The 17901-nt window shown below is 35.9% G+C and overlaps 1 protein-coding gene across 1 annotated transcript in view; it reads right to left on the bottom strand.

Annotated features, from left to right (window-relative positions):
- The window catches only part of LOC126822479 (proteasome activator complex subunit 4A), a 34488-nt gene extending 19388 nt beyond the window's left edge, over positions 1 to 15100 (bottom strand). Inside the window, exons 1-11 of the mRNA XM_050551402.2 lie at positions 15089 to 15100; positions 14418 to 14659; positions 12979 to 13174; positions 11244 to 11408; positions 10003 to 10107; positions 9196 to 9287; positions 8720 to 8851; positions 6446 to 6585; positions 5391 to 5474; positions 4562 to 4638; positions 3488 to 3616 (exon numbers count right to left, since the gene is read on the bottom strand). Of these exons, the coding sequence (XP_050407359.1) occupies positions 3488 to 3616; positions 4562 to 4638; positions 5391 to 5474; positions 6446 to 6585; positions 8720 to 8851; positions 9196 to 9287; positions 10003 to 10107; positions 11244 to 11408; positions 12979 to 13174; positions 14418 to 14653 (1356 nt within the window). The 5' untranslated portion in view covers positions 14654 to 14659; positions 15089 to 15100. The remainder of the gene's footprint in view (positions 1 to 3487; positions 3617 to 4561; positions 4639 to 5390; positions 5475 to 6445; positions 6586 to 8719; positions 8852 to 9195; positions 9288 to 10002; positions 10108 to 11243; positions 11409 to 12978; positions 13175 to 14417; positions 14660 to 15088) is intronic.
- Positions 15101 to 17901: the final 2801 nt, after the last annotated feature.

The raw sequence follows: 17901 nt of genomic DNA on the forward strand, positions 1-17901 counted from the left end.
ACATGTATAATAGTTCGAAAATAGATAATGTAAAATGATTGATTTGAAAATTTCATTCTAATTACTCTATTGTGAGCGAAGGTATTACCCTTGGAAGGTTTGACAAGACATGTGCAATAATTTCAACCACCGTACTGGTTGTTTGAAGCTAAGTCTCGCTCCTCCATTTTAAGATTAAATCAAAATATGGCTGAACTGTTGTAATCTATTTAATATCAGAGAAAACCAATGCCATCAAGAGTTGATTATGGCCTGGATACGTTAAATAATGTCTAACTGATAATTACACCTGCAATTGACAGATTTAGCTCTTGCATAATGTATGTTTAACAGTTACTAATATAAACCTCACTCTGTGTACACTCAGCAATATTATAATGTATTTAGTTAGTATTAATTTCACCAAGTTAGACTATTGATTAATAATTAAACTAGAAAATAAAAAACCTGTAACCTAGTTTACAGAAAGCACCTGTTTCTCTTATAACTTACTCAAATAAAAACATACCATCTTATATATATTTAGCTTTTACGATCTGTTTCCTATATATAAAATCGTTTGAAGACTTTGTTTAACAATATTTAAGCTGTCTGTTATTATATATTGCTTTCACTAAATCAAAATAACCTTTAAAAATAATATTTAAGATGTCCATTAAAATCTATTACGCAGCAGAGAATGGCATGAATCTACTTTTAATGGAGTGAAATATGTAAGCATCGATTTTAATTTATCAAATCTTATTTGACAGAATTATAATTATAGATACATTATAATTATAGATACATTATGTAAGATTTAGATAAAGAGCTAACCATTCTTGCTATTATAGCAAGATTAAATAGTTCGAAAATAGATAATGTAAAATGAATATATTGAACATTCCATTCAAACAGCGAGCGAAGATATAGCCTTTGAAGGTTTGACAAGATATGTGCATTAATTGCAACCACTGTACTGGTTGTTCGAAGCTAAGCTTCATTTTTAAATTAAATCAAAATATGGCTGAACCGTTCTAATCTACTTAATATCTGAGATATCCAATGGCATCAAGAGGTGATTATGGTCTTGTCATGTTAATAAAAGTCTAATTAATAGTTTGTGTAACATTTCAGGCAATAGCCAGATTTAGCTCTTGAATAATGTATGTTCAAGACTGTTTTTATTTTTAGTGTTTTGTAGTTGTGTATAAGATAATATATGATTGCCGTTAAATGAAGGCTACTAATATATGAGAGAGAGAGAGAGAGAGAGAGAGAGAGAGAGAGAGAGAGAAATGGGGTTTAACGCCCACTCGACACAGACTAGGTCATTTTGTGACTAACATATGATTAAATTTTATTTCAATAATTCGCTTGCGCTTAGGGTTCTTTAGCAGTGGGAGGAAACCAGAGGACCCAAGTATTAATAAACCCAAGGAGACGAAAAAACCTCACATGAGAAGGAAAAGAGAGAGAGAGAGAGAGAGAGAGAGAGAGAGAGAAATGGGGTTTAACGTCTACTCGACACAACCTAGGTCATTTCAGGACTAACATATGGTTTAATTTTTATTTCAATAATTCGCTTGCGCTTAGGGGTCTTTAGCAGTGGGAGCAAACCAGAGGACCCGGAGAAAACCTACAAGGTTGGACAGGTGACCCTACTACTTGTCACATACATGTACAACTACTGATATATATTTATTATAACCTTGTAAATGGCTGTTAAATACTAATAAGGTTGTTGATAACACCTTGACCGTTTATAAATGATCTCAGGTAGAATCATAACTCAGACAAGCTTATCGAGAGACGGCTGCACAAGACAGAACGAGTTCATGGGACAATGACTACTATCAGTTATGACATGTTATGTTCCTGTGAGTTGTATTGATTGTTATACATGTAATGACTACAATATGATATATTATTTTCCTGTGTGTTGTATTGGTTGTTATACATGTAATGATTTTTAATGTTTGTTCCTGTATTGTTGAATTAAAGAAGTCAAATACACAGTCATTGTTAGATCCCTTGATACACCTTAATCATTTGGTGTCCGTGATCGAAGAACCTGTTGGTTGATGTTGAGAAGAATACAGAATTCATGTCCTTCAACAACTAGAATTGTTAAAATAAAGAAGTCAAATTCACAAATGCAGTTCCCTGCCAAGCCCTCTGTACTGCACTACTGACAAAGGGAAACTATGCTGAAAAATGCCAGGGAAATTTCTCGCCCAACACCAGGATAAAATCCCAGATCTTCTAGTTAGCAAACGTTTCGAGTTCTTCAAGATGCTAATATTTATTATACAAAACAGATACCAGTAACAATGATTAATTTAGCTGTTCGAGTTATCTAAAACTGTTTACAAATAACATTTTCCATCACATAAACACTGTGTATGCATTTAAAATAAATCCAAAAATAACTTTACACACTAGAGGGTCCACAAGATTTTGAAAATTGATCAAGGGTAATAACTCTGAAAGTAATTCTAGACTTCTTCATTTTATGAACATAAACCATGTGTATAAAAATAAAGACATGATTGTTTAAAGTTCTCATGGGTAAATACCTTGGCAGTAATTATTGGAAATCAATAGGCTTCCTCATCTCATGAATACAAATGCAGTGTATAAATTTAAAATCAAACAGATGACAACATTAACCTCTAAAGGGTGGTTTGATGGCTGAATGGTCAACTGGCGTGGTTTCGATTCCTAGGTTGTACTTGACAAGGAGAAGGGTCGCTTGTCCAGTCTCGTGAGTTTTCTCCGGGTTCTCCGATTTCCTCCCACTGCTAAAGACCCCTACATGCAAGCGAATCATTGAAATAAAATTGATCCATGTGTTAGTCTTGAAATGACCTAGTTTGTGTCGAGTGGACGTTAAACCCCATTTCTCTCTTTCTCTCTCTTAATCTCTTAAAAGCATCCACAAAATTATTCAAAATCATCAAGAGCCAATTAAAGGGTTCTTCATCTCAATACCTTAAAAACCCTGTGTATAAATTTAAAGTCATTCGAATGATAGCTTTAGCCTCTGAAGTGTTCATAAGATTTTTCAAAGTGATTAAGAGTCATTACTCTGGCAGTAATTATCAGAAATCTCTGAAAATCAGCAGGCTTCTTCATCTCATGAACATAAACACTGTATAAATCTAAAGTCAACCAAATGATAACTTTAGCCTCTAGAGTGGCCACAAGATTTTACAAAGTGTGAGAGGGACATAACTCTGGCAAAACACACAAACTATATCATTTTGGGACTAACATATGGTACAATTTTATTTCGATCATTTGCTTGCACGTAGGCGTTTTTAGCTCATGGAAGGAAACAAATGGCCCAGACTAAACCTATGAGGTTGAGGAAGCGACCCTACTCCTTGTCACGCTTCAGCAAGGAATTGAAACCACCTGATCCAATGAAAGACTTTATGATTATCTTTAATGGACCATCCCTTAAATACACTCAACAAGTCTGTAGCGAAATATAAATATTTACCTCTTTCATGGTTGCTATGACAACTGGTATATCGTCTATTTCTATTAAAGCATGAGACAAACAATAAAAAGCTTTTTGTCGCAAAACTTTCAGATCATCATCTTTTGATTCACAATCTAAAGCACAAATCTAAAAATATAAACAAATCAATATTAATAATTCTACCTTGGGACCATCTTCTTTTATGTATTGTTATCAAGTTGGAGTAAAATTCTTCCTGTTTTTCCAGTGCAAGAGACCTGATGATCCTGAATACATTCTTCCGGTTTTTCCAGTGCAAGAGTCATGATGACCCAGACTGCATTCTTCCTGTTTTTCCAGTACAAAGGTTCTAAATACCCTGACTGCAGTCTTCCTGTTTTTGCAGTACAAGAGACCTGATGATCCGGACTGCATTCTTCCTGGTTTTCAGTACAAGAGACCTTATGATCTAGATTGCATCCACTTGTGTATGATATCACTAATTGTTAAGTCTGGATGGTGGAGACTTAAATGGATTTGAACACCCGCAAGATTTTAAAAAATTCTTGATAAAATGGATAATTGAAACATATCTCAGTTGTCAAGTAACGATGCTATGATAATAAATGATAAGTGTTCAGCGCTACATTTTCAAACAGTGATAACTTGGCCAAGAATAAAGTAATTTGAATGAAATTTTCAATATTTAAATTTTGAATTATCTATTCTTGAACTATTATAGCGAGAACTGCCAGTTCTTTATCTAAATCTTACATATTGCATCCTTAAGAAAAAATTTAACGTCCACTTGACACAAACTAGGTCATTTTGGGACTAACAAATGATTCAATTTTCGCCTAGGTTCTTTAGCTGTGGAAGGAAACCAGAGGACCTGGAGCAAACCCACGAGGTTAGACAGGTGACCTTGTCATGTTTTTAAATGAGAGAGAGAGAGAGAAATGGGGTTTAACAAACTAGTTCATTTCGGGACTAACACATTGTTCAATTTTATTTCAATAATTGGCTTGCACGTAGGGGTCTTTAGCAGTGGGAGGAAACCGGAGGACCCGGAAAGAAACCCACCAGGTTGGAGTTTTTAAATGAAGAACTTACTATAGGTAATAGTGGTAAAACTTCTTTAGATGATGTGGTAAAGGCTCTACCATTACTACTCACTAAAAATTTCAACACTGAAAAAAATTAAACATACATTATGCAAGAATTAAATCTGCCAATTGCAGGTCTTTCTTTAGGCCTGAAATGTTATTTAAATTATCAATTAGACATTAATTAACCTATCCAGACCATAATCAACTCTCGATATCATCACTAGCCTGTGATATTTACTGGATTATGATCCCATTTGCTGCTCGACTTCCATTCATAATTTAATCATGAAATGGATGATCGAGACTATGTTTTTTACCGTACAGACTTTAGTAATGATGATCGAGGCTATGCCAAAAATTTCAATCGCTTAATTCTCGGTTCATAGTGGATCAATTTGACTGAAATTTTCAGCAAATTCTCTTTACATTGTCTAGTTTTTAACTATTATAGTGAGAACTGCCAGCTCTTTATTTAATCTGCCATAATGTATCTTTAAAAATTCGTAAATACACAACATTTGTAAACAAAATAGCATCAATACTACATTTTGAGTGCTTTTATATTCAATTCTTAGGTTTTGGATATGTTTTAAAGAGAGAGAGAGAAATGGGGTTTAACGTCCACTCAACACAAACTAGGTCATTTCGGGACTAACATATGGTTTAATTTTATTTACATAATTCGCTTGCGCGTAGGGGTCTTTAGCTGTGGGAGGAAACCGGAAGACCCAGAGAAAACCCACGAGGTTGGACAGGCGACCCTACTCCTTGTCACGTACAACCGGGGATTCGAAAATTCAATTGTTAGGTTCTGGATATGTTTTAAAATGTACCTGTTTTACATAGTCTTATAGCATGTTTTCTTTCTTCTTCTGTAGAGTCGACATTATCTACTTCCATCTTTACTTCTGTGTCTTCTAAAATAACAAGAAATTATTCCTAAATGTACCAAATAAACAAATACAGAAAAACAAACTTTTACCTTAAATCAGAAAATAACTAAGAAAATATCCAAATAAAAATGGAAGCAATTATTGATAAATTAGTAATTCCATTGAAGAAAGTTTTATTATCAAAATGTGTACGACCCCTCTTGTCAAAACAACTTATAGGGTTATTTATAAGCGTTGCGTGCGAAAATGAGGTCCGGGGGCTTGTCCTTGGGTTAACTTTTTTAAAACTATTGCACACAGATATGCAAATTATTGGGGTTAGGACTAGCGCTCCCCACCCACAAGTAACCACGGTTCCGACGATCCCCTTATCTCATACTTAAACATTCATTTTGTAAGAGCTAAATCTGCCTACTGCAGGTCTTTCTTTGGGTTTGAAATGTTATCTAAATTATCAATTAGACATTAATTAACTTATCCAGACCATAATCAACTCTCAATGCAATCGCTAGCCTGCAATATTTAATGGATTGGAATACATTTTGTGGAGGATAATCAAACGTTAAAATGGATAATCAAGACTTTGTTTTTTATCGTATCGACTTTAGTAATGATGATCGAATTTAGCCTAAAATTCAAAAGTTAATATATCGGTTCAGAGAGGACCAATATGACTGAAATTTTCAGCATATTCTATTTACATTATCCCTTTTTTAACTATTATAGTGAAGAACTGTCAACTCTTTAGTTAATCTACCATAATGCCCCTTTAAGAGACAGAGATGGTTTAACGTCCACTCGATACAAACTAGGTCATATCGGGACTAACATATGGTTTAATTTTATTTCAATAATTCGCTTGCGCATAGGGGTCTTTAGCAGTGGGAGGGAATCAGAGGACTCTGAGAAAACCTACGAGTTTGGAAAGGCGACCCTACTCCTTGTCACGTACAACCGGGGATTCCCCTCCCCCCCTTTAAGAACTGTCTACAAACCTGAGTTAGGTGTAATTGCTTCAACTTTAAGCTTCTCTAACTGTGGTAAAACTAGTGTCATGAAGTCAGATATTTGAGGTGATCGGATAACAGATTTAGGATATATTTTATAATCATACAGAAATATATTAGCCAGTAAACTGAAATATACAAATATCAACAAAAATATTAGTCTTTTACAAATAGATCCAGACTTCAATTGTATTTGGATTCAAGTTTCATGTATTTTCTGTTACCTCAGTCTTCTAAAAATAGATCCAAATCTGAATAAAACACAGATCCTATTTCGTTTCGTTTTTTTATAGTTCAAAATTTTGTTTTATTTATCTGGAACAGTTGTTATATAACAGGCATTCTGGATGATGCGAGGGATTAGCCAATGAAACCATCTGTTACCGTGACTTCTTGGTGTGCCATGCACAGAACTGTGGGGAAACCACTAGAAACATCAACGCTGATTGATTAATCAATGTCTGACGTCAATAATTCAAATTCGCTTGTACGACCCCTGACACGACCTTCGAGTACAACTTGTCAGATGTTCATGTAGTGTAGGCCATCTAAAGAATAAAAAAACGAAACGAAATAGCCTAGCCTAAAACTGAATCATTAATATCTTGGTTCAGAGTGAATCAATTTGACTGAAATTTTCAGCACATACTCTTTTCATTATCTATTTTTTAACTATACTATTCAAAAAAAGTAGGGGATATTTGATTTTGGGGGCATAATACTAAAATATGCAAATGACTAAGAAAAAAGTCACTATAGAACCTAACAAAAGAAACATTTCCAGTTACATGTGACGCCCAAACGCACCAATAGCTACCGCATGGAATGCAGGTGATGCTTGGGATAATCATGGGGGTCCAACCCAAGATTTGCACGACTCTGACTTTGAATGTTACAGTCATTGTGGCATTGAATTCCAGGGTGGAAACATCAGTTTAATTGTTTTAGTGACCAGAAAACAAATTTTGATATGCGTCGGCTTACCCAAAATGAAAGGTTACGTGCCGTTGGCATGCTACAGATCGGCACAACACAGGCGGTTGTGGCGCGGACGATGAATGTTTCTCAGTCTGTCATAAGCAGGCTATGGTCCAGATACCGTGATACACAATGTGTACAGGACAGACCACGCTCAGGTCGACCAAGGGCGACAACTCAAGCCCAGGATCGATTTATCCGTACCTTGGCCTTGAGAAATCGTGTCATCACAGCAAATCAGATCAGCGCTCGTCTTCAAACAGACACTGGTGTGAGAGTGAGTGGCCAGACGATTCGGAATCGACTGCATAGGGGTCACCTTCGCGCCCGACGTCCTCGCGTGATCCCTTGTTTGAGAGATCATCACATTCAGGCAAGACGTCGTTGGTGTAGGGATCGTCAACACTGGGATAATCGACGCTGGAGCAATGTGATGTTTTCAGAGGAGTCAAGGTTCACTGTTGATTTTTTGGACAGACGTAGGAGGGTGTGGCGTCGTCGAAACGAGCGCTTCCAAGACGTTAACGTCATCAGACATGATCGATTTGGGGGTGGTTCTGTTATGGTGTGGGGAGGCATCACTGTTGCTGGAAGAACGGCTTTACATGTTGTTGCAGGGCGTGTTACAGGCCAGTACTACCGGGACAACATCTTGGCAGTCCATGTTGTGCCGTTCGCACGACGTCATGGCCGCCGTTTCATCTTCCAGGATGACAACGCAAGATGTCACAGGGCCAGGATCGTTACAGGTTACCTCCAACAACAGAACATCACCACATTACCTTAGCCAGCACTGAGTCCCGACCTCTCCCCCATCGAGCATGTCTGGGACATGCTTGGACAGAGGTTACGTCAACGTCAACAACGTCCTGCCAATGTCCAAGAACTTGCTGCTGCGTTGCAACAGGAATGGGACAATCTGGACCAAAATGACCTTAGACGTCTCATTAGGAGTATGCCACGTCGGATCAATGCTTGTTTGGCAAACAGAGGAGGATTTACCCGTTACTGACTTGGTTGTGATGCTGTGGTAACTTTGCTGTTTGACCCCGGGTATCATTTTACCCTTATAATGGGCAGTCTGTGCCTTACTTAGTCTAACGATCATTTGGAATAAATCGATGAATGTGAACTTCATTTCATTTTGTCATTTGTTTCTTCGTCAGTTTCATTAGGTGACTTTAATAACACTTAAAAATCAAATATCCCCTACTTTTTTTGAATAGTATATTATAGCAAGAACTGTCAGCTCTTTATCGATGATGTATAAAAATGTATTCTTACCTTCCTAGTTGATCCCTGACATTTTTATACTGATGAGCTAAATGTGGTGTTACTATTTTTAGTAACTTCTGTAATAATTGAGGTACTCTCCATTCTTGTTGAATTAAGCCACTTAATATGATCAATAAACGACTGAAATAACAATTAAAAAAATACTGAGACTAACATATGGTTATGTTTGTTATCTTACACTAGTTAAAAATACTGAAATCATTTGGGACTAACATATGGTTATGTTTGTTATCTTACACTAGTTAAAACTTCTCTGACAGCCATACGTGACAAGGAGTAGGGTCGCCTGTTCAACCTGGTGGGTTTTCTCCGGGTCCTCTGGTTTATTCCCACTGCTAAAAAACGCTATGCCCAAGCGAATTATTGAAGTAAAATTGAACCATATGTTAGTCCCAAAATGAACTAGTTTGTGTCCAGTGGACCTCAATCACTCACTCAAAATGAATCTCAAATATGGATTTTACCTTGAATCCCCGAATGCACCCCCTTCTCCACTGAAGGGATTTTGTAATAAAAGTTCATAAAGTTGAAATAATTTACGTGGATCTCTGCTTTCCTGAAAAAAAAAAACAGTTGAAAAGTATCGTTATTATTAAGTTTAAACGATTTATTTTTATTAAAAGATTTGTTTTAAATCATTTTATATTCTATTGCGTACATTTTGAGGAAATAGATTTATTTTATATTTTTTTTTTTTTTGACTGTAGCCATGTCCAGTCTTGAGAACCGTGTACATATAAATCATGAAGATCATATCTGAACTTGGTAAGTGGCTTTGCACCCTAATTTTACTAGACTCTTGGGGGTTTGGGTGGAATCACAAGGTATGTCATTGAGTCAAGGGATCGAACACGGAAGGACCGGGAAACCAGAGGACCCAGAGAAATCCCACAAGGTTGAACAGGCGACCCTACTCCTTGTCACGTACAACTGGGGAATCGAAACTACGCCAGTTGACTCAATGACAGACCTTATGATACAACGGAACGTGCACATGCTAACCATTCGGCCATCCAACCCCCCTATTAATTTGGGAAGATCACATAGCTAACAAATTTTGTTATAAGTTTTGTATATTAGTTTTGAGATTAAAACACAAGTTGACGAGATTGCTTATTTACTGATATTAAAAACATTTGTTGGTGATATTGAATAAATACTTTACTTACTGATATTAACTAAGAGTTTGTTGGTGATATTAAATAAAGTATTTAGTTACTGATATTAATCAGTTTATTTAGTTACTGATATTAAACATACTGTTTACTTACTGATATTGAACTATAGAATGTGCCCCAATCATCTACAGTTTCTATACTAAAGTTAGGGAACGTCTTCTGTAATAATGGTGCTGCCCAGTCCCATAATTCTTTAACCTGTATAAAATACAACAAGCAATGTTCTAAATATATATATATATATATTTTATATATATATATATATATATATCTCATACCAGGGGCGGATCCAGAGGGGGATAAAATACATAAAAAAATTGAATGCCTTGCATCAATGAAATACAATCACAATGTGTTCCTACATCATTACAAAAATGATTTCTCTCTTTAAAAAATTCAATTTGTATGTATGCCTATGTAATTTAGAGACGATGATGACAGATTTCCTTAACAGGAACCTGGCAAACCCCCTCCTGCAAAAATTCCTGGATTCGCCCCTGCATACATTTAATTATATATATCTACTACATTTAAATACATATCTCCTACATTTAAAACAAAATACACATTCTAATTCATAAAATGAGTCCTCCTTAAACACTTTGCTTTGTTTAACAAGAACTCAATTGAGGCAGTGTTTTAACAGCACGAGCACTCTGACCTTTTACGCAGGTCATTTTGGGGGCTAAAGTACAGCAATTCTCCAACGAGCAGTGGCGTTTAGAAGAGGGAGGAAACAGGTATATATGATGAAAACCTATGATGTTAGGTGGACAACCCTACTTCTAATCACATTCAAGCATGGGACTGAATCCATGACTTATACAGTGCATGTAATAGACCACTATGCCTCAACTGGTAAAGAAATAAATGAAATGAAATGGTGTTTAACATCCTGTTCTACACCGACTGGACTAATAAAGACAGGCATGATATGTCATACGATGTGCTATGAGGGAAATGTTGCCTAACAGCAGCGCGACGGTCTGCTCTTATATCGAATTCCAACTGTCAAGGGTTTGTACACACAGGACCTTAGTTTTTCTTCCCATACGATAGACTAGACAGCTGTCCTTCTTAGGCCCTCTGACCTACTCTTATACTGAATTCCAACTGTCGCGAGACCTCAGTTTTTTGGCCCATCCGAACGACAGGACAATGTCCTTACCAGACCATCTATTTGGCAACACTGACATAGTAAAATCACGCTGAAAATCCGAGGAAACTTTTTGGATCAACACTGGGATCGAGCCTCGGACCTCAATTAAGCAAGCCAGTTTCTCAGTCACTGAGTCACTGAGGCTCTGTAAAGTCCATAAATAAATGAAACTTACATGTGTATAAGACCAGTGTTTAGCACCACGTATTGCACCACCTAATATTTCCATACCACATCTCTGACTACAGTCTTGTTTATCATGACTAGTATCCATTACTAATCTCTCTATATGAGCTTTAAATATATCTAACATTACTATACCATAATTACGAAATAAACCCTGAAATAATAAAAGCACAATAATATTAAAGATACATTCTGTAAGATTTAGATAAAGAGCTGACCATTCTTACTATAATAGCTCAAAAATAGATAATACCAAATGAAAATATTGAAAATTTCATTCAAATTACTTCATTCTGAGCCAAGTTATCACTGTTTGTAGATTTGACAAGATGTGTGCATAGTGGTAACCAGGGCGCTGGTATATTCGAGACTTAGCCTCGCTTTCCCATTTTTAAATTAAAATTTAAATAGCGAACCGTCCTAATCTAGTTAAAATCTTGAGTATCCGATGTCATCGAGAGTTGATTATCATCTTGTTTTGTTAATTAATGTCTAATTAATAATTTATAAAACATTTCATTCCTAAAGAAATACCTGCAATAAGCAGATTTAGCTCTTGCATAATGTATGTTTAAACAGACAGGTTTTAACTGTTTTATGGACATTATTTTGAGAATTACAATCCAAGTGTGAGAGTTGTTCCCCAAATTATTCACAAAATAAACAGTCTGACTAAAATACACATCTATATTTCACTTCGTTTTTTTATACTTTCGATGGCCTTCACTGCATGAAGAACTGAATGATTGTAGTGGGAGGTCGTGTCAGGGGTCATATGAGTGACTTTTGACCTTATGACATTAACCATATGGTTAACCAATCAGCATCGGTGTTCCTAGTGGGTATTCAGAAAGACAACTTTTGCTTTGTTTTGTTTTCTATAGCTGCGAAGGTTTACCCACACAATAAGAATTCAACTCAACAGACCAATTGATTGGTTAATCCCTCACATTACCTAGAAAGCGGGTTATTTAACAAGAGACGTAAAATAAAATTTTGAACTATAAAAAAAATGAAACGTAATAGGATCTATGTTTTAATCAGAATTCAAAAATAAATAGATGACACTCATCAATTACTTGAACAATCATCTTTTCATAAAACACAAGCAAATAATTTACGCATTAGTCTGCTTAATTTGAGCCGAAAAATGCTCGTTATCAATTTTATTAAAGCTATTGATGAACCATATACTCAATTTCATCTCTCTCGTTTTGATTGGTTAACCATGTATAAATAAAGAAGGTGGGGACCCTTCGGGACTAAATCTTATTGTATAGCCATCTACATTGCGAAAGTATTTAAGTGTGAATCCATTTTGATTTAAATTGGTTTAAATATTATCCAACGTGAGACATATTTATGTCACAGTCGCGAAAAGCCCAATTATTTGTATCATAACATTTCTACGTGTGTGTCCTTCGAGATGAAAAGAGAGAGAGAGAGAAATGGGGTTCAACATCCACTCGACACAAACTAGATCATTTCGGGACTAACATATGGTTCAGTTTTATTTCAATAATTTGCTTATGCATAGGGATCTTTAGCATTGGGAGGAAACCGGAGAACATGGGGAAAACCCATAAAGGTTGGACAGGTGAACCTACTCCTTGTCACGTACAACCAAGGAATCAAAACCACGGTAGTTGATGTGCTAAAAATTCCAGGCCCACCACTGAGCCACCGCGTCTCCCTTCTCGGTAATAAGAAAATATATACCATACCTTAAATAAAGCGAGATATTTTGTTCGGAATTTATCACGACCCTTTTGTTCTTCTAGAGATAGAAAGGAGATTAATTTATCAATAAATGCTGGATTCTGGAAATTATCGTATATTACTGCCTCAGCTTCTGACAGAACTTTACGATCACGATTTAATTCTGGTTGTTCCGGGGCAGGAGCATGGATCATCATTTTTCTGTATAAAAAAAACATAAAGGACAATTAGGAATGTATTAAGAATAAGTGATAATTTTAAAGATACATTATGTAAGATTTAGATAAAGAACTAGCCATTCTTGCTATAATAGTTCGAAAATAGATAATCTAAACTGAATAATTTGAAAATTTCATTCAAATTACTCTATTGCGAGCGAAGATATTAGCCTTTGAAGGTTTGGCAAGACGTGTGCAATAATTTCAACCACCGTACTGGTTGTTCGAAGCTAAGTCTCGCTCCTCCATTTTTAAATTAAATCAAAATATGGCTGAACCTTTCTAATCTATTTAATATCGGAGAAATCTGATGTCATCGAGAGTTGATTATGGCCTGGATAAGTTAATTAATGTCTCATTAATAATTTAGATTACTTTAAAGGCCTAAACAAAGACCTGCAATAGGCAGATTTAGCTCTTGCATAATGTATCTTTAAGTTGGATATCTGGAAGAGAATAATCTATTTATTAATAAATTCCTGTCCTGTAGTAATTAACGTCTATAGAAATCAAAAAGATGTTGTTTAATGTGTTTTTAGCATCAACAGGGCTATTAAAATAAAATGGGGCCTAATGTACTACTTTTCTGCTCCGACTATGAGGAAAATTTTGCCTTGGCAGTGGCGCTACAGCCTACTCTTGTATCGAATTCCAACTTAAAAGGGTGCTTTTACATGCACGCCCTTTTGTTCACAGGATCTAGGTTTTTCGTCCTATCTGACCGACTATACGTTGTCCCTTGCCAGACCCTTTGTCCTGCACCACTGATGAGGGAGAACCACGCCAGAAAATCCTGATAAACTTTCTCCTTGGTCAACAGAGGGATCGAACACGGAAGCTCCAGAGTGACTCCCTATTCCAGTATAGAGCTCTTACCACTCAACATTCTGCACACAGAGATCCATCTACTTCATACTTCGAGAATAGATCTCTGCCCTAAACGACCGCCAAATCTAAAAATTTGTATACTTTTTTCATAATGCGGTTCGACTCTGTTTCACATCTTTCATACACGCAAAGACTAAATAAACTTTTTCAATTTTATTAAATGGAAATAGAATAAATCCATAACACAATTCTCGAAGTATATTTTGTATTTTTGATTTTGACTTAAAATGTCGGTCAACTAGCTTAGTGTCTGTTCTCAAGTGGAGCTAATTGTAGACAGACAGCGTGAGTTTAGTATGACCACTCAAAGAACCACACACCCTGACAGTAAAACCTACTTTGGCCAACAGTTGAAACCCCAATGTGTTTTCTCCACAAATGCTGCATTATTCCATTTCTCTTCTGAATCAACTGGATGTGATGCATCATATTGATGCCAGGAGTTATCTGCCCTATCTCCAGGATCAAACTTATTGTCAGGTGGCGCTGTAGTATTTGATCGTTTATACGGATCAACAGGTATCATCTTGTGTTTACGTTTTTGTTGTTTTAATAAAGCAGAAACACCAGACATGGCCACCTAAAATAAAAAAAATTTCAACAAAAGTTATAAGATGTGAAGTTATTGTTTCAAAGAATGGGGATCATATTGCTATAGGTTGATGATCAGAAATACTCTTAAGATGGTCCCTTTTAGCACAAATTTATGTGAAAGGTGGGAAATTGGAAGGATGAGTGAACAAATTTCATTTCAATATCCCTTAACTTTGTTTGGCGAGGGATAACAACAGTAATCATAGCATTAATCGAATACAATCAACAATTGTACAATCAACAAACATGTTAAGTTTGATATCAATAGTATTAGAATGAGCGTTGCACCAAGAAGGAGATAAAGAACAAGAATGAGTAGTGCTTCAGGTCCAGTTCCTGGCCGAAAATTTCAAATCTCTTTTATCAAAAAAAGAAAGTATGAAAATCCATGCTGTTATTGTGAGATTCCACTTACCTTTCTAACATAGAGAGAGAATCATTGAGTAATTGATTCAACATACCTTTCTAACATTGAGGGAATCATTGAGTAATTGATTCAACATACCTTTCTAACATAGAGTGAATCATTGAGTAATTGATTCAACATACCTTTCTAACATAGAGGGAATCATTGAGTAATTGATACAACATACCTTTCTAACATGAAGGGAATTATTGAGTAATTGATTCAACATACCTTTCTAACATAGAGCGAATCATTGAGTAATTGTTTTGTTATTAATTGTACAACTTTAGGTGGAGCCTGTACGTCATATCTCAATAATAACTGTATACACTCCATTCCTATCTCACTAAACTTCCATGTTCTATAAAATATATAAAATACAATAGAAGTAACTACACATTGTATAAAAATAAAATAACATTAGAATAGAAGTAACTTCCATGATCTAAAAATATATAAAATACATTACAATAGAAATGAAATGAAATGGGGTTTAACATCCTACTGTTCTACTCAGAACTGGACTAATAAGATGGGCATACGCCATACAGTGTGCTATGAGGGAAATGTTGCCCGGACAGTGGCACTACAGCCTACTCTTATATCGAATTCCAACTGTCAAGGGATCTTTTACGTGCATGCCAATGTGTACCTCAGATTTTCATTCCATCCGAACGACTAGACAGTTGTCCTGCATCACTGACAAGGGGGAACCAAGCCGGAAAATCTTGATGAACTTTCTCAGCCAATGCAGGGATCGAATACCAGACCTCCAGGCTAGTGAGCCAGCGTCTTACTCACTTAGCCACCGTGGCTCGCCACAAACATTAGAATAGAAGTAACTTCTATGTTCTACAAACTTGTTCCAATTACATTGCAGCGATTACTGCTGCTTGGTTCATATCCTTGTACAATACATAAATATGTTCCCAATTATTCTATTTGTGATATTACACATCAATGTGTCGATTCCCTAGTGGATTGAATAGTTGCGCGATACAAATATCATTATTATTATTTTTATTATCAATTTAAAATAAATATAAAGATATAAAAATACTTACAATTTACCGCTATCAACAATATCAACAAGTTTTTCTATTAATCCCAGATATATTCTGTAATATAAAACATAAATAACTATATAATATATTATGTAATATAAAAAAAAATAATATTCTGTCTATAAACATATATTACTACTATACCAATAACAATGAGAAAGTTGTTACCCACATGACTGATTTCAAATATGTCATAAGAATGGTTAAAATGTAAGTCATTCCTCAGAGAGAGGCGAAGAAAAGAGGTTTCATGTCTACTCGAGCCAAACAAGGTCATTTTGGAACTAATAGATGGTAGATAGAATTTTTTTGCTCCATTCAGGCTAATGAGAGACGAATAGGGTTTAAGGTCCACTAGACACAAACTAGGTCATTTCTGGACTAACACATGGTTCAATTTTATTTCAATCATTCACTGGTGCGTAGGGGTCTTTAGCAATCGCAGGAAACTGGAGAACACATAGAAAACCCACAAGGTTAGACAGGTGACTCTACAAGTTTTTGGGTGAAACAATGCCAGTTAACTCAATGACAAACCTTATGATCCAAAGCATAGTACTCATCAATAGTTCCCCCCCCCCCCCCGCTCCCAAGTACATGTAGTGTAATTACCTATATTCTGTTTTGAAAGGGGTGGTACTGAGGTATATGTCTATAAATAGGAAATGAAATGAAATGGGGTTTAACGTCCTACTGTTCTGCTCCGAACTGGGCTAATGAAGACGGGCATACGCCATACAGTGTGCTATGAGGGAAATTTTGCCTGGACGGCGGCACTATGGCCTATTCTTATATCGTATTCCAATTGTCAAGGGATCTTTTACATGCACACCAATGTGTACAAGGGACCTCAGTTTTTCATCCCATCAGAATGACTAACAGCTGTCCTTGTCAGGCCCTCTGTCCTGCATCACTGACAGGGGCGGAGGGGGGGGGCAATGCCGGAAAATCTGGATGAACTTTCTCGACCAATGCAGGGATCGAACACACGACCTCCATTCCAGCGAACTAGCGTCTTACCCACTTAGCCACCGTGGAGAAAATCTATGTTTTGATTAACTGACTTACGTTAAAGCTGTTTTATTTCTTGTCAGTTCATCTTCTTGTCCTTGTTTTAATAGATTAACATCACCAGGTTGGTGTGACGGAGCAGGATTGGATGATGATAAAAGTTGTTTGGCACTCTTTAAGCAACCGTCAGTTACCTTGTAAAAAAATAACAATATTTTAACATTAATTAATCGGGCATAATTACATCCATGATGACTTTTATACATATCAATATTCTTTATCATGATTCTTCTAAAAATTTCTTGTTCAGTAACCTATGGAATTAATCTGATCAAAACACAGATCCTATTTCGTTTCGTTTTTTTATAGTTCAAAATTTCATTTTACTTGTCTTTACTACATTAGAATCTGGAAGAGTTGTTATATTTTTGGCATTCTGATTGAAGTGATGGATTAGCTATTGAAACGGTCTGTTATGGCGAGTTCTTGGCTGCGGTGCACGGAACTGTGGGTAAACCACTAGAAATGTCAACGCTGATTGATTACTCAATGTCTGACGTCATAGGGTCAATAGTCGCTTATACGACCTCTGACGCGATCTCCCACTACAACTGGTCCGATCTTCATGTAGTAGAGGCCATCGGAAGTATTAAAAAAAAAAAAAAAAAACGAAACGAAATATAGATGTGTATTTTAATCAGATTGCTGTGGAATACAATAATCTACCATTAATTAATCATCCAGAAT

This window comes from Patella vulgata, chromosome 5, assembly GCF_932274485.2.
Source record: "Patella vulgata chromosome 5, xgPatVulg1.2, whole genome shotgun sequence".
Taxonomy (NCBI): Eukaryota; Metazoa; Mollusca; class Gastropoda; family Patellidae; genus Patella; species Patella vulgata.